The 25,281-nt window shown below is 40.9% G+C and overlaps 1 protein-coding gene across 2 annotated transcripts in view; it reads right to left on the bottom strand.

Moving 5' to 3' along the window:
• Positions 1 to 7,856: 7,856 nt before the first annotated feature.
• The window catches only part of CNST (consortin, connexin sorting protein), a 90,672-nt gene continuing 73,247 nt past the window's right edge, over positions 7,857 to 25,281 (bottom strand). For both annotated transcript variants that reach the window (XM_054975674.1, XM_054975681.1), the window contains exons 11-12: positions 17,112 to 17,247; positions 7,857 to 15,367 (exon numbers count right to left, since the gene is read on the bottom strand). In XM_054975674.1, the coding sequence (XP_054831649.1) occupies positions 15,162 to 15,367; positions 17,112 to 17,247 (342 nt within the window). In that variant the 3' untranslated portion in view covers positions 7,857 to 15,161. The remainder of the gene's footprint in view (positions 15,368 to 17,111; positions 17,248 to 25,281) is intronic.

The following is a 25,281-nucleotide window of genomic DNA, read 5'->3' as shown; positions in this document are numbered from 1 at the left end:
ATACTATCAATATAGTATAAATCTTATACCCCTCAATATAGCAGACCAGTATAATATAATATAATATAATATAATATAATATAATATAATATAATATAATATAATATAATATAATATAATATAATATAATATAATATAATATAATATATAATATAATATAATATATAACAAAAGTCTTAGTTTAAACATATTCTATTTCTTTTAAACATATATTCTATCAAATATACTATTGTCATTATAATATGTATTAACACCCCTATGGGTGTTGACATGGGTACTATTTTTTTAAAAATGCTCCACAGTTCTGTCTGATGCATTTTGAGTAATGGTGTACTTTTATCAGAGATAAAAAAACAAAAGTGATTTGTTTTTAAAATGTCTACCACATCTGTTAAAAACGGTAGAAACAAGCTATACTCCTTTTTCTCCTTCCTTGATCACCTCTTACTTCCTATGTAAGGAGGTCTGCCATTTGATTTCCTTACATCTGAGTTAAAAAAGGGTGGGAGGGAATTGGGCTTGGCAAAGATACAAGACTAATTCCTGATTTCTCAACCTTAAGGAAGACTGAACTTTTGCTGATGAAAGGCTGTGGGGGGGAGAGTGTGGGGGAGCAATTGAGGTTGGAGGATAAGTGCCACAGTGCACATATCCTCCAGGCATAAACAACATAGTACGCACATCCTCGAAGCATAATTTCCCATCATCAAAAATATCCTTTCTGTGGGCTGCACCTCTTTCCTTGATAGGATCTCAGGAAACCGTTACTACTTCTCAACCTGGCCAAATCTGTGGTGTGGAACCGTGCACGTGCACGTGCACGCGCGTGCGCGCACACACACACACACACACACACACACACACACGACAATGAGCATGCTTCCATATATATAAAGATTTCACCCCATGAAAGCTAGTGCAGTCCTTTGGTTAAAGTTTCAGAGTAGGATCTGGGAGCCCCAGATGTGAGTCCTAGGGTTGCCAGGTCCTCTTACCCTCCTGACAGGGGGGAGGGGGCTGGTACTTACCTTGTTGGTCTCCTCATGTGCTCACAAAGCACCTGCGCATTCCCTGCAGGCGTGATGATGTCACTCCGGAGAGTGATGTCATCGTGCCTGACAATGAGCATGCTCCCATGCTTCACAGGGGCCCAAATTGGGCCCTGTGAAGGGCGGACGCATGTCCACTGCTGGGTGCAATGACATCATTTGATAAAGTGATATTGTCATGCCTGCGGGGAGCATGCTCACTGTGCGGTGGCCTGGGAGCTTTTTTGCCTCCTGGGCCTGTTCCCCAGGGCTTTTCCCTGCACCAGCCAGGTGAGTATCAGTGGGGGGCAGAGGCTGAGACAGGGGATTCCCTGCATCCACCGGGGTGGATTGGCAATCCTTGTGAATCCCCATTCTACCATGGTGCTCAATGGGTAATGTTGGACCAATCACACACACTCAGCCTAACCTTCTTCACAGAGTTGTGTAGAGGAGAGAATGATATAAACTGCTTTGGGACCTCATTGTAGAGAAAGGCAGGATATAAATGAAGTAAATAAATAATAAATATAGCTGAAGATTTAGGGGTAGATAAAAGGTAAGTTGTTGTTGGGTGGGTAGGAGAGGAAGCAGGGAAAGATGAGGATATGAGGTTGTCAGGAGGAGGGAAAGAGTAAATATTGTGGGGAAGGGGTTGCAGGGAAAATTGAGATGCCCTGCTTATGTCTTTCCGTGGTCCCTCCCTACTGTGCCCAGGGCCTCCCAGTGGAAGAGGGAAGAACAGACGAGTCCTCCTTCCCACACACACACCCCTCACCCACCATGACAGACCTCATAATAGATCATTGGCTCTGAACCTTGTTCCCCAGTGTAAAGGGGGGGGGGAGAGGAAGATTTCATCCAGTTTCCCCTCCCTGTAGCCCCGCCCCCCACCATGCTGCATGGAATTTCATTTCCGGGAGTCATCCTTTTTGGTGGGTTTTCTTAGAGTAGTAGGGCTGCTGGGGGAAGGGGAAGGCAAAGTCCTTTTGTTCATAAAAAATTGGTTCCAATTCAAAATCTTAATATGCTTTTAAAACATTTTAATACTCCATTCACAGTTGTACTGTAGAGACATTTTTGTGTATACTGTAGTAGTATTAATTAGTCAACTGGATCAGATATTAATGCCATCATTATTATGTATACAATGGTAAAATTTATTAAATGCATACATTTTTCTTTACTATGTACAGCTTGATTGTCACTTAAACTTCAGAGGGATTTCAACAAAACCACTGGGATGACTGAGAAAATGTTATGTAGCTTTGTATTTCACCTTACCAATCAGACAGTAATAGCCTTTATTTTCGAGATTATTGACTGCATATTAAAGTATGTGCATAGGAAAAGTTACTGGAACCAAAAATGTTGGGAAAATTCTTCTCATAGTACTATGACATACTTTTTTCTTGGAACACTTTCTCTCTGAGTTTTCAGTTGTATGCCACCCAGATTATAACAGATGGAACAGGATGCTGGAGCTTTCTGGTAATACTATGTGCTGTAGTTTACCTTATTTAGTATTTGCAGTTCAGCAGAACGCAAATATAGCTGTCAGATGACCTACTCTGTATAACTCATGAAATTCAGCTCACTGGGCTATGTGAAGTGAGGGTGTTCTCCCCTCCCCGCCCCAGAAAAGGAGCAAAGGCACAATCCCGTTCTCAACTGATTCTATTGGTTATTGTACTCAAGTGAGAACAGGAGAGAGTCCCCCCCCCAATTCCTTGGTGTCAGCAGATGCTAGTGTAGTGGTAGAGAAACCATGCAGTATCACAGAATAAAGTTAGAAGAAATGTGAAATTACCCTCTTCAAAAGAATTACTACCTGTCAACAGCATATTCTCCTAGAATGTTTTTACAATGGTAAGAACAATAAATATACATGTGGGCAATAGGAATAAAAAGCTTTGTTTCACATTATTATTGCTTATGCAGAAATTTGGTTTGTTTCCTTAGAAGAGAATTTGGGTTCCCAATATTCAGGTAGGGCCTGGAGATCTACTGGAATTATAACAGATCTCCTGAGGACAGAGATTCGTTCCCCTGAAGAAAATGGGTGCTTGGGATGGTGGACTCTATGGCCTTATACCGCGCTGAGGTCCTCTCCTCCCCAAACTATGCTCTCCCTAGGCTTAACCCCCAAATAGACATGGGCACGATCCCCAAAAAAATACCGATCAAGCTGTTCGTGGATCTGCTCTGGTGACGACCCCAGATCACCGATTCACTCCGATCAAGTCCCATTTCTGATCTGGGATCGGAGGGGCGCCCCCCCCCACACACTTAGAGCAGATGGGGAAAAAAGTTTTTAACCTGGCAACGAGCTGCCTCCCCTCAGGGAGGGGACGTTTTCTCTCTCTCTCTCACACACACACACGCATGCACTTAGAGCAGAGGGGGGAAAAGTTTTTGACCCGTCCCACTCCCTGCCTCTCCAAAGAGAGAGAGAGAGAGAGAGAGAGAGAGAGAGAGAGAGAGAGAGAGACCCCGTCAACAAGTTTCAGCCAGCTTTTAAAAAAATAGCAAACCAAACCAAAAGGGCAAGCACTTCCTGCTAACGAATCACAAGTAACAAAGGCAGCAAACAGTTAACACACAATTAATGTTGATATAGTGTAATATGCAAATTGATAAACAAACAATTAATGTATAATATGCAAATTGATAAACAATGTACACAAATTGAAAAGAACAAAAATTGAAAAGAGCAAGTTGCAAATGCAATAATATGAAAAAGGCAAATTGCAAGTACAATAATAATGATAAACCAGCATAATAATAATGGACCAGCATTCAAGCAGTTAATATTTGAAAAGAGCAAGTTGCAAGTACAATAATAATAATAAACCAGCAATCAAAAAATCTGTTGGTACTGTACTTCATGCAGTAGGTTTATATACAGTTCATGGAATCAAAGGAATTTGTGTTGGGGTAGTGCTCCAATTAAAGATAAAAAATGACTCTGTTGGAAAGCCACCAATGGACGAATGCTTGCATCCTACAACATTTCCGTTTCACCAACCAGGCTTCCTCAGGGCAATAATCTATGATGACACAAAAACAATTAGCAAGACACTCCATTTTTTATCTTCATGGATTTCACCCCTGAACTTATAAAACGCTGTACTTACAAAGAAACACACCCAAAATTTTGATTCCATGAACTGTATATAAACCTACTGCATGAAGGACAGTACCAACAGATTTTTTGATTGCTGGTTTATTATTATTATTGTACTTGCAACTTGCTCTTTTCAAATATTAACTGCTTGAATGCTGGTCCATTATTATTGTGCTGGTTTATCATTATTATTGTACTTGCAATTTGCCTTTTTCATATCTTTTCAACTGGAGCTTTTAAAAAAAAGCAGGGATAGAATCCATTCCTCCCCACCCGATTTTAAAAGCAAGCAGCCAGTCTTCCAAAAGCATATTTTAAACAGGAAGAAAGTAAAACCAGGATCCACACGGATCCTCGCAGATCCTATGGTTTTTTAAAGAGGAAAAACACAAATGAAACATCAAATCACATACCAACTTCTTGCAAAAAGCAGGCACTGGAGGAGAGAGGTATCTCTTTTCAGTTAACTCTTTCAACGCACTGAAAGTCAGGAGAGGAGCGCAAAACAGCTTGATAGCTTGATAGCTCCTGGCTGAGAAGCCAGGAGGAGAGAGATATCTCTTTTAAGTTAACTCTTTCAACGCAGTGAAAGTCAGGAGAGGAGCGCAAAACAGCTTGATAGCTGCTCTCAAAGCAAGGGTTTTTTGAAAGAGTTAACACTGAGATCTCTTCTTAACTCTTTCAACGCACTGAATGAAGCGCAAAACAGCTTCTATAGCCGCACTCAAAGTTTTCTCTCTCTCTTAACCCATTCCTCTCCCAATCATTTTGCTTATATTTTTCTCAGGAAGCCACCTTTTCACTCACAACTGTTTGCTTTTCCTCGCTAGGGGAAATATTATCAAGTTTCAAACAGAGCTCAGGCATTCCCCTGCCTCCGTTGCCAGGGGAATAGATTATTGGCGCCTGAATGTCTAGCCTCCCGGTCCTATCACGATCGCCCCGGTCCAGCCCCCTCCCCCAACTGCTGGATCATTTGCCGTGGAAGACAATGATCCACCAGGTCACGATTGGGAGATTGCCATTATTGTGGGGTTTTTTTTATCGTAATGGAGATCGTTCCCATCTCTACCCCCAAATCTCCAGAAATTTCCCAAACAGGAGTTGGCAACCCTAATGAATACTTGTGGTAAACAATCTTTCAGTGAAGAGGCTGCCCACGAGGAAGAGAGGGCAAAGACAGTTGCCAGAGCACTACTTAACATCAACCTGCAAGTTCCTGTTCAGCACCCACAACCCCTCACCAGAACTGACACAGAGATAAGTTGCAGAGCCTTCTGCATTGCACGGGGTTCAAACCTGGATACAGTTCCTTAAAAAAATAAACAAGTATGTTAAAATGTTTTCAAAACTCCAGCCTTTGTTGTCATCTGACCACATTCTCTGTGTTGGTCTGCATCCTTTATTTATCATAGCACTCAAAAGACTTGAAGGACAATTTGCTTCCCACATTAATTGGGGCTCAGCTGACCCATTGATTCAGTTAAAAGCTTAGAGGTTATTCTGGACCTAGCATTATTGCTGCAAAAAATATCTTCCATCTTCCTTTAGCACAGAAGGTAACTCCCTGTCATGACTTAACCAATCTGGCCACATGGATCCATGCCACGGTGACTTTGAGGATAAACTGTTGGGGCACACTCTATATGTGTCTGTCCTTGAAGTAAACTTGGAAACTCCAGATAGTACATAATGCCACAGCTTGGTTACTATTGGGACTTAGGCAGGGCATGCTTACGTATAAACATATCTAATTCACATATCCAAATCTGTGGATGTTTAAATCCAAAGACTGGAGCCACGAATAGACAAAACAGATCTTTAAACGAACCTGAAAAAAGGTTTGCGGAAAAATAGGAAATTAAAAAAGAAGGTGGGTGTGTAATGGAGTGCCTGTAGCTGTAAGAAACGGATGCCCTCAGTGACCACTGCTAGGCAACCACAACAGTATTGCCCACCTTCAAGCCTTGGCTTCTGTTTGTAAAAGGCAAGGGAGGAACATGGCCCTTTCCAGGGCTGGTTTGGCATTTGAGGGAAGCCAGGCCCGGCAGCACTCATTGGGCGACTTTCTACCATGTTACTTGCATGACTCACTGAGGCCCAGCTGCTTGCTATTGTTGAACAGCAGCCAATGTGGTTGAGTGGTTAGAGTTTCATACTAGGATCTAGGAAATCCAAGTTTGAATTCCACTCTGCTATGGGAGCTCACTGGGTGACTTTGGGCCAGTCACACACACTCAGCCTACCCTACTTCACAGGGTTCTTGTTAAGAAAAAGTGGAGAGAATGATGTAAGCTGCTTTGGGTCCTCATGGAGAAAGGTGGAATATAAATGAACTAAATAATAAATAAAGCTGAAGCAATTGTTTGGAATTATGGCTAACAGAAATGTAATCAGGGAGCTCTTGCTGTATCTAATATTTCCATATAATGCAGCACAATTAAATTGGATGACTTTGTGGGTTAACAATAAATTAACAATTATTCATAAATATAGCTAAAGATGGGGGAGCAGATAGAAGGTAAGGTGGTGGTTGGGTGAGAGAGAAGGAAGCAGGGAAAGGTGAGGATATGGGAGTTGCCAGGAGAAGAGAAAGGGGAAATACTGTGTGTAAGAGGATGTAGGGGAAAATGAAGTGCTCCGCACTAATCCTTGTGAGTAACCCACCATACAACTTGGTCCCACCTACTAGCTGGCACTGTGTAACTTGGCCAAATGTCCAGGGACAGGCTGCTGGGGGGGAAACTGAACGAAAACTGAAAATAGGGAGGGGAAGGAGAGGCCATGTGGGCTTTCAGGAAAGGAAAAAAAGAAATAGTGGGAGAGAGAAAAACAAGATGTCCCCCCAAAGTCCTTTTGGGTGCCCACTTGTTACTCCTATTCTGCAGTCACACCATTGATTCAAGATACTGGTTATCACATACAAATCCCTTCATGGTCCATATATCTGCAAGACCACCTCTGCTGCTATGGTATGCCATGACAGCTTGTCTCATCTGAGCAAAGCCTTCTGAAGATGCCACCATGCAAAGGGGTGAGAACAGTTGCGTTATTTTGTGGAATGGCCTGCTTGAGGAAGTCATGTACCTCTCACAAAACCATTATTCTGTGTAAAATGTGTAAAAGAGAATTTTTCAGCATGGCATTTTAATAAAGAGAATAGTGCTGTAGTATAATGGAATGGCTTAGGAGAGTGCTTTTTCTAAAGGGGAATAGCAGTGTAGTTTTTCCCACTGTTTATCTTGCTGTTACTGCATTGTCTTCTACATATGTAATTCCATTTTCTGCACTGCTTACAGTATGTCATGTAATCTTAGTCCTATTACATTGTTTATTGGATGTCTCATGCTACTTCACTGCAATAACAACATAGTAATATTCGATTTATATACCGCTCTTCAGGACAACTTAATGCCCACTCAGAGTGGTTTACAAAGTATGCCATTATTATCCCCACAACAAAACACCCTGTGAGGTGGGTGGGGCTGAGAGAGCTCCTGAAAGCCATGACTAGCCCATGGTCACCCAGCTGGCTTCAAGTGGAGGAGTGGGGAATCAAACCCGGCTCTCCAGATTAGAGTCCCTCGCTCTTAACCACTACACCAAACTGGCTCTCATTGTTTTACATAGTGTAATCTGCCCTGAGTCTCAGCAAGAAAGGTGGATTACCTATACAGTAAATAAGTACATGACTTCATGCGTCTTCTCAGAGATACTTTATTTTGTTTGCTATGATTAGAAATCACAAGCCTGGTTTGATGGCTTCAAATAGTATTTTTTTCTTCTTGTTAACAAAGGGTAAAATTTATCACAAGTATCAATGACTTTGAATTGGCTTGCTCTTAAACTATAATGGAACTAAATTACAATAATTTCTTAATTAGATGAGTATAACAGCCCTTTTATTAGAAGTTTAATAAGAGTATGATCTAGTTTCACTTAGAATATCCAACTTTGTTAGTTTCCATTCCCCTAGTGGGGGTGAGGGATCCCTCACTTTCACCCTCTGCTCCCCACCACCACTCACTTGCCAGCAGGGGGGAAAGACAAGGAAACAGGTAGGGTTGCTGTTCCCCCAGTGAAGGTGGGGGAACTCCCCCCCCCACTCACTTGGCCAGGGAGGAAGGCAAGGGAACAGACCTTCAGGGCGCATTCCCAGGGTAGCCAAGAACGTCACTCTCAGGAGTGACGTCATTGCACTGCGCCAGGAATGTTCCTGCTCTTTGCATGGGCTCCATTTGAGGAAAAGAAGAAAATAAAGGTGAGTGATGGGTCCCCCCTGCTGCTGGGAGGGTAAGGGGACGTGACAACCTTAAACTTTGTATCTAAGTTGGCTTTAGGATTCTCTTCAGTTCAAAAAGCTTAACCAACAAGCCATTTGCAATACTGGCAATAACTGATTGCACATCAGCCTAGGCACAAACACATTCACATCAATATATTTTGAAACATCAGACAGCTGGGAGGCAGTAATTGGAGGAATGCATCTTATAAGTAGAATCAACATTTTTTGTTTTTCTTTTAAATAGATCTAGTTTAATATCAAGCCAATTATTTATAAAAGATTTGAATATACCACGTGACGACAGTATAATTTGGGCCAATGTAAATGTATTGTACTAGCTTTTGCTTCTCTCCCATGTACTTTTTATATAACACTCAGTCACACATAACCAGGAGGAAACAGCTATGTGAAATGGGTTACTACAGCCAAAGGAATTCTGCACACATGAATAATGAGAAAGCAAAAATGAACATGTTTTTTCCTAGGGTTTTTTTCAGTTTTACAGTAATTTGCTTCTAGTGATAATGTATACAGCATTTTCAAATAGAAAAATAGAACACGATTTATTCTTCTGTGACTTGGGTTCTGCTTTCAGGACCGTACCCTGCAGTTTTACACATGCACATGTCAATTGGACTTGTATAAAGACGGTTTGCAGAATCAGGGCCCATGAACAGATAGGTGCCATTCTAAAAGTTAAGTAGAGCAAATGTTGTTATAGACTCAACCACCTTGAAAAACTACCACAAAGTATGTGAACTACCATGTCAAATAAGAAGTAGTACCATCATTTTAATTTGTTATATCTGAACAACTAGGATATCTAGCTACACTTTAGGATCACATGATCAGCAGAGAGATGAAGCAGTACATGCAAACATGGCCAAAAATTCTAAACTGCTTTTGTATAGCGCTAATAAAACAGATCAGCCTTAAGACTGCTCTGGAATTGCACCAACTCTGAACATGTCTCTTTATCTCTGCCCTGTGCCTTAGCAATGGGCAATATGGGAGCTATTATACAGATTCTGTTACAGCAAAGGTATCCTTAATTAAGGTGATGTTAGGGTAGGATTGCCATATCAAAAATTCAAAAATAAAGGAGCACATTGTTGTGGTGCCTGTTGTTTAGAGTTTGATGGAGCAGGGGTGTTTTGAAATAAGGAAGAACCGTCATGCTCTATAGAATTAGCATGATCTGGAATAAAGCGACTCTCTCAAGAAAAGGGGTATCTGGCAACCCTAGTGCAAAATAAGATTTTAAAAACTGTGTTGTATTTCTTTAAATATGCAATAAAATTCTCCTTAAAATCACATGTAAAATGAAATTAAGTATAAGAAATCTTGATATCTGTACATAGCATACTTTTAAAATAAGTATTTTCAAGTCATAACTCTCAATATTTTTGGTGATTAGGTGCACAAACTTTTAAAATAGAGGTGAAGTCCATTGTTTCTTTAAATATTAATATTCAACAGAACACCAAATGGAAAATTACAAAATCCCCCAAACAGCAACTATAGAGATAAATGCATTATAGCAACAGAATGCATGCTTATCAACACTCCATCAGAAAATTACAAAATAAAAGAATAAAATCCTCTTGATTTACAAGACAAGCAAATTAAATAAAGGCAGACAGGTATGATGTACTGAACCAGCCAGTTACATTTCAACACTTATCTCCTCCCCTCCTTTAGGAGAGTTCAGGCATTGCTATAGTGCAACACAAAAGCCTTTGGAGTGCACATGGAAAAATATGTTTAGATACAGAATAAGTGAAACATTAGAAAAAACTGCCAATTAACTACCCCATTGTAATATTTGCTCTGACAGCACATAAATCCCTACGCCTGGAACCAAAAGCCATATGCAGAAAGTTTCAGCATAGGCAGGCTTTTGAGACTTTCACTTCAAAAACAGACCCGCTCTATTAAAACTACTTTTGATGCCCTGGGGAACTTTAAACAGTCTGAAACACTGAGGCCAGAAAGGGCAGCTGAGGGTGGTGGTGGTTTTACTTTAGGATATGAATGGAAACACTGACATAAATCCAATGAGAGTGTTGCATGCGGTGTCTAGCCTTAGGCTTAAAGAGGTCAAAACTTAAGTAAAACATTTTCAGGTCTCAGCTTTGATTGGGAGAAGTGGGGCTAGAAACAGAAAGAGAAGATTAAATCAAAGAGAATCATCAAGTATACTAAGTATGTTAGGAGAAATTGAATAAGGAGAACATAGTTGTGCTACATGCTGTCCTTTCTCTTCATAACATCATACAGAAACAGGGAGAAAAATGTTTCCTGGTCCAAGCTAGATATTTAGCAAAGGGTTAATGGTGTAGTTACTTGCAAACACTAAATAAAGAGAAATTGATTTTGTACAAAATCAAAGGAAGATCAATATTCTTGCAAATGCCAAAAACACGGACTTACAATGTTCAAATTCTGAATACCACCTTTGCTATCTAACTTAATTTGCTAGTTATTTCTGGTCTTTTGCATAGCAAAGGCTTAAGTATGGTACACACTGCAACATATAGCACTAGTGCAAATGTAACACCTTCAGAGGAGTACACTGGGGCCCTGAGTGTTGCTTTCTGAAGCCCTTAATTTCAATGTCAACCAACATTTTATGGAACATGACATCGTTTTCCCCCTTAAAGGTATAGTCATGTTCCAGCTCTGCATTCCTATGGTTTCATTATTATATAGGGTTGCTAGGTCCCCTGACCCCTTAGGCGGGAGATCGGAGGCCCAGCACCTACTTTTCACCTTCTCCTGCTAGTGCATGCTCCTGGCCTGCACGATGACATTACTTCCAGGAAGTAATGTCATCATGCGAGTTATATGCTGCCCTAGGAGTGCTCCTGTGCTCTGCAGGGAGCCGAATCAGGCCCAAATCAGCCCAAATGCATCCGCTATGGAGCATGGGAGTGCAGTGGCCTGATTTGGGCCAAATTGGGCCCAAATCCAGTTACTGCAGTGTGCGAGAGTGTGCCACGCTGCTCAGGAACATGCCCCAGAAGCACGTTCCCTCCCACTAGCCAGGTAAGCAGGGGGATCCCCTGGCCCCAGCGGGGGACTGACAACCCTATTATTATGTGAAGTAGAGGAATTAGGGAAAACCCTTGTGTAATAATTAAATCATTGTTAGATTTTAAAACTGATGCATAGAGAGCATATTGCACTAAGAAAGCACACGAAGTTTGGCAGAGAGGGTGCATGAAATGGAATCCACACCTATTTTATTAAGCTCTCTCCTAGTCCTAGATGCCACTCCCCTTGGAATGCTTGAGGTGCCGACTAGAAGGAACCAGAATTAACATTTATTTAACAGGAAATAGGAAATAAGTTTTCCAGCAGGATTATCAAGGGGTCTAGGTTTTTTTTTTTTAAAAAAGAGTTTGTCATAGTTTTGATTTACCATATTTTGAGCTTAACAGAGAAACTAGGAAGGGATAGCCACTGCTATATAGGCTAAAACTCATGGTTTAATAAAAAAGGAGCTGGTCTGATATTGATATCAAATTCAACAAAAACTAATATGAGACACGAGAAAAACAGGATAAACTGGTAGACATCTGCATTATTAAAATGAATCTAGAAAGCAGGAAAGGCAGAGGCTTGAAGGGTGGCTTCAGTGGCATCCAGAGAAGCTTTTAATCCCAGGACTTCAGCACAATTTGTTGCAAATGCCATATTTGGTATATGCCATTATGCTTTGGATGTCCTTTTTTTAGAAGGGTAATTACTGAAGATTTCAAGAGAAGCATTACCAGGATTATAAGTGACCTCAAAGCAAAAGTAATGAGGCCAGACTTGGGAAACTGAATATATTTAATATTGGTGAGAAAGATTGGACTTGATAACTATTTTCAGCCATTTAAAAGGATGCCAGCAAAATTCAGAAGAAAAATATCCAGTAAGAATAGCACAGATTTAGTGGTCAAAGCTTTAAGAGCTATTTCAGATGCACCCAAATCATTGCACTCACCCAGTAGGATTTTTCACTCTCAAAAGTTTCCTACTATATATAACCTGAACCTTCCCTCACGGAACATAAATATACTGGCCAGTATCCAAACAAATGTGCAATTAGTTGTGGGCATATAGCAGATCACTGGGTTTGTGTTTCCCAAAGAACATGGCAAACCACTTTTTAAACTAAGCAAAGATCAGAAAGGCAATTTTCAGGAATAGTTTAGACATAAGGAATTCAACATGGCTTCTTCACTGGTTGAAGAAGTCGAGCATACAGGGAAATAGTGGAGCATTCTATTGTCTGCTCTTCATTTCCTAAAGCAGTGTTTTTAAACAGTGTTTCAGGGAACCCTGGGGTTCCCTCACTGAGAAGATCAGCAATCTCAAAAGACAGCTTGTTCATACCTACTGGCTTTCTCCACTGCATATGCAGAAGAATGGTGGGTATGCACAACAGTCCACATAGGGTGAGGCCCCTGTACTAAACTGTGTCTACTGTGTGTGCCTAGAATATGCTCAGGCTTTCCACCTAACACAATAGAAAAGTCAATGTTAAAAGTGTTCCCTGAAGGTGAAAAAGTTTAAAAACCAGTGCTCTAAAGATTTAAGGAAATGAATATGATATATATGTCATTTTCAGTAGCTATTCATCCCTTATGAATTTGTATGTTGCCCTTGTTTTTACACCAACTATTTAATATGTTTTAAAAGTTTTAATGATTTTAGCCTAAACAACTGGAAGCAAGACCCAGGTGGAAAACAATCTACAGTTGGAGGACAAGACATAAACATGTGTTTTAGTTCATTGTGGTTTAGTTAACAATGGTTAGCAAGATTGTTCTAAACCCAAGTCATTCCACTAACTATGATTAGTTGGGAATATCACACCATGATCTGAAACTATGGTTTGATGTTTCTTGATTAACTAAATGGTTTTGCTTGATGCATAAATGTTGACATCCTGGCTTAACTGATTTTATTTGTTACAATCACACATTAGCCAACAACATAGCAAGACATCCTGGCTTGTTCCTTAGAGCCACCCTTACTCCAATGCAGACCAAGATACCAGTTGGGTGTCTGCAGGGAAGGAAAAAGTGAAGGCAATGAAACCAGCATTTGTCAAGGCAAGCCAGGATTTGAATGAGCAAGGTTCAAGTCTAGTAGCACCTTAAAAACCAACAAGATTTCCAGGGTATACGTTTTCAATAGTCAAAGCTCCATTTGACTCTCAGTGTTTGACTCTCAAATTGCTAGGGAGCTTATACCAATGCTTCCCATGTTCCAACCTTTTTTTCATGGAGGAATCCCCTACATTAATTTTTCAAATTCTGAGAAACTCCTACCTATGAAAACATAGACCAGAAAAAGTTGATGGTGGGGAGCACAATTCTATTACTGCTAAATTATCGTCAAGAACATTTGTAAAAAGCTTCTATCTGCTTACATCTGTCTATTTGGATTATCCAAACTTTTTCCAAATATATCAAATCAAAATTAAGTTTACTGATACATCGAAATAAAGTTTTTATCCAAACTCAATATAAGATTATTTATTCCATGATTTCTTGTGGAACCCCTGATGATGTCATGTAGAACCCTGATTGGGAAATAATGGCTTATATCCTGGAAATTTTGTTGGTCAATAGGCCAGCAGACTCGAATCTTGCTTTTCTATTGCAGACCAACATGATCACCCACCTGAAACTATCAGGATTTGAATGACTGACTGCATTTAATAATTTGGGGCCATATATCTCAGATTTTCGACTGACTAGTTTGTATCTTTAATCAAATTTCTGATTTTTCAGTCCAACTTTCTCACAATAATTTAGACCAGTACAAATCTATTCCATAGTCATGTATCTCAACCCCTACTCCTCTTTGCTTTTAGTGACCTAAACATTTTGAGAGTCCAGCTTTGTTAAAAGTGTTTTTGGCATTGACAGGCTTATTTCTGTAATTACACTGAGGAAAACCAGGTTTGCCAAATGGGAGCACACTCTACTGGGAGCTGCAGCCAGTCATGACTGTGACTGCATGATGGCTAGTTTGTAAAACTTTTAAGGGAGTCTACAAATTAAAAGATCACATAATTTGTCAGGACTGTATATAGAGTGATGAAGGCATCACTCGTAACAACTGCTACATAATGAAATGCAAGGCAAATGTAACATCTAGATTGAGGGCTCTGATTCCTATGGCACCACTCCAATCAAATTACAAATCTCACTAGGGTAAGTGAAAATCAACACAGACATGAAGACTTCAACAACAAAAAAATAAGGTTCATATCCATACAGCTTTGCCTTATTGCATAAGGTTGGAGAAAAAAATCTTTGCACAAACAGCTGAAAACTCCACAACAGTCTTGTACTAAGCTTACATATATTGCATATGATCATGTGGGGATTTGAAACTGTATGGTAAGTGATAACTTATTTTTCTTTCTTCTTCATTTCCCAAGATTGAGGGACAGATGGCTGTTTAAATGGTCTCTAAAGATGAACATTCAAACTGTCTGTTTACCAGTCTTTATGCCACTTCATGATTTCATGTGAACTCCTATTATATACTCCTGATTACTGCAAAGTAGCTCCTACTTACAACATAGGCGCTTTTATGTTATTAGCTGTGCTGCTTCTGAAGGTGCCATGTTATAAGAAGCCTGAAGTTAATTATTCTTTCCTCTTCAGCAATTGTCAGTTAGCTGTCAGCAAGGTCTTCGTGTTTGTTTATATTATGAGAAAGATATCCAGTGCTTAAGTTCTTCTATACCCTGTATTATCCGGGTACAGTAAAAGTCCACGTTGGCTGCAAAATCAGTACATACTGGAGATTCAGTATCGCCAAATGTGCAGTACAGGGCAGTTCCTCCAACACTAAGGAATACAGTTGCTATGCACAACAAGATCAGCAGAATACAGGAACCACCTCCAACTTCCTCTGTGAATATAAGATACACAACATACAGCTGATGAAATTACAGGTAACTGAAATATTTTAGTAATATTAGCAAGACATGTCTGCATAGTGTTATTCCCCTGAACCTAAGAAGGCCACATAAGTGCTAATACAATAATCATCATGACTTGAGCCATCTTTCCAAACAAAACAATACACAACTAAAAGGAATGGGGACTAATAACTGAATTTCTATAATAGAATATTCAGAGCTAGGAAGAAACTAAGTACTTCCAAAGCCTCCTATGAAAAATAAGCAGCTATACCTACCAGCCAGTGAATTGTGCTCTCAACACTGGGGAGAGTGGAGCATGATGGGTATCCAGAACCGTAGCTGCACCTCCCCCCCGCCCACAACTACAAGAGGAACAGAGCATTCAAGCCTGAAGTTCTTGCAAAAGCTACTTCCTGTAATGAAGTCTAGTTCTCTTATCTGAGCCCCTGGAGAACCCGAACATCCTTGATAGCAGGATACTCTTTGTCACAATCATATAGCCTCCTTGAAGCAGCTTCAGCCACTCTTATTCTCATTGTGTATGCTGTGTCTCCCTTCCTTCTGCTTCATTATGGAAGCAAAGAGAACAAGGGGCTGCCAAACACAAGTCTGGAATGAGAGAGAGCGGAGCAGATGCTGAATGTAATCTTGGAAAAGAAACTTCAATGCCACTTCATTGGGGGGAGTCCTCTATATTTGAGAGGGGGTGTGTGTCTAGCCACTGGAAACCTCTCTATCCTTCTTTCTACTCCCTCTGTGCTGCCACTGCTGCACTCCTCCCTCTCTGTTACCTCTCTCTATTCCTCACAGCACCCAGGAGGCAGCACATGTCTTTGTCAGATACCTTCCAGCCCCTCTGTAAATGGTGACAAGACACACATGCTCTACTGGAGATCATGGGCTCTCATAAGAACCTCAGCTTTTGCCTCAAGAACCATCCTAGAAGTCCATGCTTCTCAGCAGCTTGACTACAAGTTGCTAGTTTGTTCTGGAAACCACTTCACCAGCACCCAGCAGCACAAGCCGGCCCTTGTTCAGAGTTGCAGCCAATTGGGGATGCTAAGTCCCTGTGCCAACAGTTTGGGAGGAGGGGGCTTTGCAGACTGCACTATATACTTTTGCAGGCCATACGCTGCATGATTTGCATCCCTCTAGCACAAAGAATGAAGTCATATTAAGTCATTCTTTGTAAAACCATATTTGACACAAATCCTTCAAAGTGTATTCCATGTTTAAGCATTGTGGAGTTTTGTACCAACATGTACCAAAAGATGAGGTCCCCAAGTTTGCATTTATATCCTTTGAAAAATGAACCAAAGAAACATTTGTTTTATTCAACGTGATAAATAAGAATTAGTAACAAAGAATACAATACCAACTCAACTTTAGAATTCTAGTACAAGAAGAAATAACACAAAGGCCACAGCTTGACAATGGGAGAGAGCAGGACAAATGGGGCATGTTTTCGCATTACAGATTACCTCATACATTAGTACATCTTTAAATCTGATTGCCCCAAATTATTATGTTAAAATTCTTTAGTGTTTTTATCTAGGTATAGACCCATTAGAGTAGACTGTAACTGCCATTTCTACTTCTCCCGCTGTAGAACATTAACGAAAATGCAGCACATAATCCTAGCTATATAGGACTTTAATATTCTTGAGACTGTGCAAACATAGAATTAGTTTGTAGCTTGGAAAATAAGTCTGAAAAACAGAAGCAGAATACCTTGATCTAATGTGTCGTCCATTTCTTGGAATCTCACTCTTCTTTTTGACTGTCTCTGCTGAATTTGAGAAAGAGTTTTGCCTTCACTGTCATCTCTCTTCTTTAATATGGACACAAGCCCCTCAGCAGGGGCAGTCTATTGTGAATGATAAAATAGATATTTTTAATGGTACATTATTAAGAGACTCTGTTTGGCATTATATATTTCATTGGCGGGAGAATTTAAACATATATACATACGTTTATTGTATTACGTAAAACTATATGCTAGCTTACACTGCTGTATCATAGCATTTGTTTCAAAACTTTGCTACTGTTAGAACTCCTATTTAATATGGATTGTTCTGTAAGCTGTTTAGGAAAGCTGTCCCTTCAGCACCATGAACCATGAAGGTGATAAAAGTAATTCACAAAGTAACTGATTTCTTCCCTCAACTAAAACTGCTTTGCTTAACATATAATTAAAGTCCCCTTCCCCGCCACTTTACACTGCACATCAAGGTTATCTAGATAATCAGTTTGGTGGATCAAATTTTAAAATCGCTTCTGATTTATTAGGTTTGCAGTGAAAGTGTTGCTCAGCTGTTGGTTTGTGCAGGATCCAAAGATCTTTACTCAGTTACAAACTTTTGATTCACGGATATTAGATTTTCACAACCACAATGTATTATTGCTGGGAAAATGTGACTATTGCCCTGCTAGCGTGTTCAATATTTTTAAAGTGCTCTCTGGTTTGTTATGAGATGTGATCCCCTACCAGACAGTACTAATGACATTACCAATATATAATTCAGCATATACTCTGCCAAGAGATGACATACACAGGAGTTGGAATTGTTTCGTCTCAGTATTAAGTATTACAGAATCCCCTTCTCAATTTTAGCAACAGCATCAAAATCTTCAAATTTTGCAGTGTAAATTTGACTTGATTATATTGCCTTTGTGTGTGTGTTGTGTGTAACTGATTTGAGAAGTGAGTACATCTGACAAGAGGCTCGCCCAGGGTTTGTTCTGAGATGAGGAGTTTTATGCTTCCATGAGAGTCCCCTCTGCACAGGTGATGGCATATCATCCAGCATTTGGAAAGGAGTTGGGGAGAAGAGACAAAACAACATGGCTACTCTCCAACAGCAAAGATATCTTTCCTGCAATAAAGCTACTCCCAAATCCTTTATGTGCAGAGTGTCCTGTAAAGGGCAGAGAGCATATGGGTGTACATAATGTCTACGCTTAACACTTCTCAGATGCATAGAGCTGTGTTTCCTGTAAAGGTGTTGCAGAAGCTGAAGCCAGTTCCCAGTACCAGTAAAAGACGACAAAGAGTCCACCTGCTCTAGTGCTAGGAATGCAGAAGAGCAGAGGGTCAGACGTTACATAAATGTTACCTTTAAAGCAAAAGAAGTACAGCTATAAAATACATTCCTTGTAATGCCTGTGATGTTAATTTTTAGTATTAATAGGAGCTTTAGCTCTATAAGTAATTTCTCTGAAAATATAAAGAATGCAATCCTAAACAAAGTTACTCCAGTCTAAGCCCATTGAAATCAATGGGTTTAGACTAGAGTAACTCTGTTTAGGATTGCTCTGAAAATCAATTAGATGAACTTCTAAAAGCAAAAGTACTCAGAGCTAAGATATCTTCTCTGAAGAGAGCTAAGTTATTTCTGCTATATTAGCAAAACCATTAATAATGAATTATTCAAGTTTCCACTGCATAGTTGTAGAAGCTACTGCTATTATAATTTTATGTGATCAAGTTGGGAATACAATATTGATCCATGTTCTTTGGGCTACATTACATAATGATATAAACTCTGACGGGAAGACTATGACCTCCAATATTTGTGCTTGGAACCGAGGTCTCTGAAAATCTTCAAGGTTTCACAATATATTTGACATTCCAACAAAACCTGCCACAAACATATCTCTTCAATACCCCTAATACAGAAAACATAGTTTAATTCCTAGGAATTTCATTACAACCTTCCCTTGTTTTGTTTTATTTTTATTTATTTATTTATAGTCCACCTTTCTCACTGAGATCCAATGCAGATTACAACAGTGCAAGTGACGATACTATATAATTGACAGCTTGACTGGTAGCAGAAAATTTTTTAAACAAGCAAAAACCAATGTGCAGTGTGGGAGGAGGGGTCATTTGGGAGCTCTATTATATTTTTAAAATAGTTGTAAGCTACCTTGGGCCATAGGAAAAGGTAAAATATAAATATTTTAATAATTAAAAAACAAGCAAATACTGATAGAACAGTGCATGTACTATATACATAATGAAGGCTTTAATCCTTTGCACACAGTCAGCTTTGATTTTGAGTAAATATGCATAGGATGGGCTGAAAACACAATGTGTCTGTTCTTCTTTTGCCATCAAGTCATAGCTGATTTATGGCAACTCCATAGGGGTTTCAATGGTGGGCAATTTATGCTCAATGCTGGCTGTATTCCCAGCCAGGTGACTTTAGGGTAGCTTCGGACAGCCCAGCCCCTCATGGGCCGTCTGGCAAGGGGGTCACCGAACCTGAAGCCTTCAGGTTTCAATCTGGTCCATGACTCATGTTGAAAAGGAAGAAGTGGCATGTACCCAAGGCATTTGAGAACTATCTCCCAAAGACCCTACCCTCCTGTTGTGATATCTATCCTGACTTCTGTTGTGGCATCCATCTTTTGCTATGTCTGGGGCAGTGCTGCTGATTAACAGAATGAGGAGGGAATTTTACCCAGAGTTATGATTGGCTAATTGTCCTTGGGGTTTTGGCATTCTTCACAGCACAGGAGGATATACTATGTATGGCTGATTGCACTGTTAACGTAGCATAACTGTCACAACTGGTTGCTAGTGAGCAGACATTGGTTGGGGAACATAGCAAAAATTGTGCAGGGGTAGGCTCCTAACATGAGCATAACGGAGGGGTAGGCTCCTAACATGAGCATAACGGCTGAAACATTGAGCATGCCCCCAGGAGGATGGTGATGGGTAGGAAAAACAATTTCCACCACATCTGCCCTTATATCAGTCCTCTCTCCTCGGTTATCCCAACAGGTAAGTTGGGAAGCTTCTGAAAGCATTTGGGTTATCGACTGTGCTCATTGTCCCCACCCTATTTTACCCAAATAGGCAGTCTCCTAATTATTTTGGGGAAACCATGGGTCAGTAATGACTCAGTGCTTGAAGAGGGGACTACCTTTACCTATTTTTACCTACCTATAATTACTAGTCTTGAAGATGGAGGTCCACAGAAGCCACAGCAAAATGACCAGCATTTCACAGAGAGAAGAAGGCCCAAACTGATTTGGGGGTGTATGTAGAGGTCCCAGAACACACACACAAACACAGTGGTGGGTAAGGACTCCAGATATAGGGTAAAATGATCCCTGGGGCAAGCTAGCACATTTGCACCAAAACCAATAACTTGATGGGTTTTCCAGAGGTGGATAATAGATGTAAATAGTGCCTGATGACCCTGTGAGTACTGGATGTGAAAAGCTACTAGATTTGGAGAATAATGTTAAGTGTTGCTTATCTAGGGTAAATGGGTGAGGGGAAGTGAGACTGGGCGTTGATGAGATTAGTCAAGGGTTTCTTGGGAGACTCATTGTGCCAAATTATGTGCCTCTCTGGGGCATGGAGAGAGCCATTAGCCAGTCAGCTGCTCTGACTCATCTTCTAAAATATTTTCCCAGGCTCTCACCTGCCTGGCATCCATATTGTTTCATTTTTGGCCAGTTAGCGAATCTGAGGAAGGGTGTTTATGGTTTTATATCAATAAACTGCCCATCCACAGGAGGAGGGGTCTGACTGCTAACACCTGTGTTGTGCCAAGACCTGTAATCAATAAAGTTGTAGCCTGATTCTCTCCAGCACAATGTGTTTGTATCATCTTTCCCCTTCTCCTACCCAATAGCAGATCCCCACTCCAGGCACAAGGGATGAAACTAGTGTGAAGTCAGGGTCAAAGTCAAATTATTTATCAGACCTAAAACGAATCTTTACTATTATTATTTCTAATAATACAGTGAACAAATTACACTTTGTACAAGTACCTTCTCTCCTTCACACAAATTAAAGAAAACCAAGCAAGGTCCAAATTCTAAAATAAGTAGCGAATAAATACTTTAGCATTCAGTCTTTGATTTCTACCACTGTATTCTTGTAAATCAATTCAGAATAAATGTTAAACTAATATATATATTGGGGTGGATCCAACCAGTGTTTCCACTCAAACGTTCTCAGCCCCCTTCTTTAATATAGCTCCTGTCCCACATTCCTTTTGTCTATGTAGGATAGTTTGCCAACCTCCAGGTTCTCCTAGAATTACAATTGAGGTCAGTTCCCCTAGGTTTCCCAGTCCCCCGCTGGGGTGGGGGATCCCCCACTCCCACCTTCCAACCCTGCCCCTGCTTACCTGGCCGGCAAGGGGGGGATGACTCCCGGGGTACCACAGCGGCCTGACCTGGGCCTGAATCAGGCTGCTGTAGAGCACAGCAGCACTCCCGTGTTCTGCAGCAGCCTGATCCGGGTTGAACTGGGGCCGAACTGGCCCGGATCAGCCCGCTGTGGAGTGCAGCAGCACTCCTGCACTCCACAGCGGCCCTATCTGGCCGAATCAGCCTGATATGGGTCCCTGCGCAGTGTGGGAATGCTCCCAGGGGGGCTCATGAGAGAATGTCACTTCCCAGAAGTGATGTCATTACACAGGCCAGGAGTGCGCACACGCTTTACGCATGTGCAACCAGTGGAGGCAAGGTGTCATCCTCCCACCAGGGTGGGGGTAGGGGGGCCTGGCAATCCTAGTTCACCTGGTAAAAATGGCAGCTTCAGAGGGTGAAAACTGTAGCATTACTTCCATACTGAGCTCCCTCTACAAACTCCATCATCCTTAGGTACTTCCCCCCAATCTCCAAGAATTTCCTAACTCATAGAGTTGGCAACACTAATGCAGGGCCCATGGCACTCAGCATAACTTTTTTGGGTGGCCAAAAGGCCCAGTCCTTCCCTTTGCATTGGCAGAAAGCTATTTGGATTAGAGTTGCCAACTCCAGAGTAGGGAATTCCTGGAGACTTGGGAGTGAAGCCTGGAGAAGGATCTCATTGGGATATAATGCTATAGATACCAGCCCCACAAATAGCCAATTCCTCCAGGGGAACTGATCTTTGTAGTATGAAGATGAATTGTAATTTTAGGAGACTTCCAGGCCCCACGAGAAGACGGCAATATTAAATTAGATCCATCCCATTATAAAGAACAAGTGTAAAATTGATTCGTTATTCTGGTCGTTCATCAGAGTGGCCAAGGCTCTTTCAGTCCCATGACCAGATATGAAAGCAGATTGGAATGGATCCAAACAATCTGCTTCATTCAATAATCCCTGAAGTTGGTCAGTGACCTTTTAAGACTGCCTGGAAGCTGGTACAGAATACTGTGGCCAGAATGCTGACTGGAGTGGGTCATAGGGACCATATCTCTCCACCTACCCTGGATCTCAATTTGCTCCCAGGCCCAATTCAAGGTGCTGTTATTAACCCTCAAAGCCCTATATGAGACCACCTCTCTCTGTATGTGCTGCCACATCAGCTTCTGAACAGGGCCTTCTGCAGGTATCATCCTGCAAATGAGCAAAATCAACAACAGTCTGCACATGTGCATTCTCTGTTGTGACCCCACTTTGTGGAATGGCCTGCCAGATGAGCTTAGGAAGGCTCCCATTCTCCTGGCTTTCTGCAAACTATTTAAAGCTGGATTGTTTAGAAGGGCTGTCCAGTATTGAAATGGTTCAGAGAGATTCTTTGGAAAAGAGATAAAGGCTGAAGACTATTGCTGTTGCTGTAACTTATTGTTTTGTTTTGTAGATGAGATATTCTAGCTTTAGTTCATATTGACTTACACTATGTAATCCACTTTACGCTATGTACTGTTTTATTGTTTTAAACGTTTTAATGCCTTGATGTTAGCCACCTTGGGGCCCCTATTTTGGTCCCCAAATAAATGTTTTCAACAAACAAACATACAAACCAACCAACCAACAAACATCCCCTGCTAAGTCCAGCAACTGCAGGCAGGCCACAAGATTATACAAACTTGCATAGTATATGTAAGCTAAAAACACAAACCCTGCTTTGCCTTTCTCAGATTCCTCTCTGAAGCTTATGCATCCAGGTGACTTACTCCAGGGGGAGGGGGGAAAGGCTCTAGAGACAACCAACATCACTCCATATTTGGCCCAAAGGGATTGCTATTGAATGATGCAAGCAACTCTCTGATCTATTTTCAGCGACCAAAGTCTGCCTGAGAAAAATTCAAGGACCATAAAAAAGCACACTAGTAAGGGTTTACATCAGGTTTCCCATATAAATACAGTATATAATCAGCTCATCATATTAAGCAAGCATAAAGGGAGACAGGGAGAACGAAGATGGAATACTTCTCAATCTGTAGTTGGAACTGCCAAAATGGTTTTGACCTAAAAAAGTAGACTGAGTTGAAAGGAAGAGCAAATTAGGAATTTTATACCATCCATTGAATACTTCCAATGTTCAGGTGATGGCTAAAATATGAAAATAGCAGAACCAAGTTGTTCTAAATGACTAAAATCGCCCCATGAAGCTGCCTTAATATTGAGTCAGACCTTGCTCTATCAAAGTAAATACTGTGGCGGCAACTCTCCAGGGGCTCTGGTTGTGTTTTTTCGCATCACCTACTATCCACTTCTTTTTTCTGCTAGAGATTTCAGAGTTTAAACCTGGGACCTTCTGCCCAATAGATGCTCTGTCAGTGAGCCACAGCCTCTTCCCAGTTTGTTATCTAGAGTGCTCAGTTAACCAGCATTGCTCAAGAGGCAAGCTCATGCACCTAGCCTGCATACCCCTGCATCTTCTAACATACAGGTGCGTACCTCTCACCTCTCCAGATGGCTACCTTGATGCCTCTGGATATTCCTAGGCTTCAGACAGCAAGCTGACTTCATCCTAGGGTGTCTTCTTTCTCTTCAATATGCCTTGAGTCATTGGGAGCCAATATCTGCTTAAGGTCTTCCAGGCAGCTGAATTGCTCATCTACTTGCTATGTAGGATGATCTCATGACATGGAGAGAAGGGGAAGGGCCCTCCTAGTCATGGGGGATGTTACCATGGTGTTCTCAGTGGATTGGGCTATACTATGGATTCCTTTGAGTAGGGGCAGAGCAATAACCTTGAGTAGCCAGCATATTCAGTTATCTGGGAAGCCCCATTCCCTATGAGTGCTGGATAACAAAGCTCTTACTGTACATACTAGAACCATGAATTATTTAGTTTTTAAAATTTCAAGGAATGTTATCTTTTATAAACTGGCTGAACAACTCTTGAAATGCAACCATAATTTCTAGACATTATGTTTCTAACCATTCCAGAAGGGGAGCCATGTTAACATGCAATAGCAGAATAAAAGGAATCCAGTGGCATTTTGAAGATTTTTGGGGGGTCAATCTATTTTTGTTAGACACTGGCTAATGTGTGCTTCTTGGTAAATTTTACTGTGATAAAGTTTCAATGTATCTGCTCTTTCAAAACTCTAATTCAGTTCAGTGGGCCTCCAATGGAGGTTCTTAAATGGACTCCATTGTAGCTACACACAACAAAGCATTGGTCATTCTGTAACCATTTGGTTTTCTTTAAGCTAGCCTTATCCATTTTGCATTTTGGTGGCCCATTTTAACTAAGCTAAATCTCTCCTCTGTTGAGTTGCCACTGCTACTCAACAGGCAACAGTACATTGTCTTATGCCAAGTAAGCATCTTAGGGCAGGGAGGGACTGGAATGTGGCTCAGACTGCATGGCAAATTCCTTGCATGACCTTACTTTGCACAATGATGTCCTCCTGCTTTATCAGTAGTTCATTTCCCCTTGTTCTTAGTATATCTAAACCAGCCTTGGGAACCATTATAGTTCTCTAGGACTACATATACCATATTTATTTGAAATAAAGATGACTCCTTAAAATGTAAGATGACCTCCTCAGAAGAGTTATACACACACACAAATGTATTACTGGATATAACCATAACTTGTATGCAAATGTAAGACATAGGTTTTCCAGCTTTGGGTCAGGAAATTCCTGGAGATTTGGGGGTGGAGCCTGGGGATGGAGGGATTTGGGGAGAGACCTCAGTGGGGTAT

The sequence above is a fragment of the Eublepharis macularius genome, chromosome 1 (assembly GCF_028583425.1).
Source record: "Eublepharis macularius isolate TG4126 chromosome 1, MPM_Emac_v1.0, whole genome shotgun sequence".
Taxonomy (NCBI): Eukaryota; Metazoa; Chordata; class Lepidosauria; order Squamata; family Eublepharidae; genus Eublepharis; species Eublepharis macularius.
This window is presented reverse-complemented; position numbering and strand designations above follow the sequence as displayed.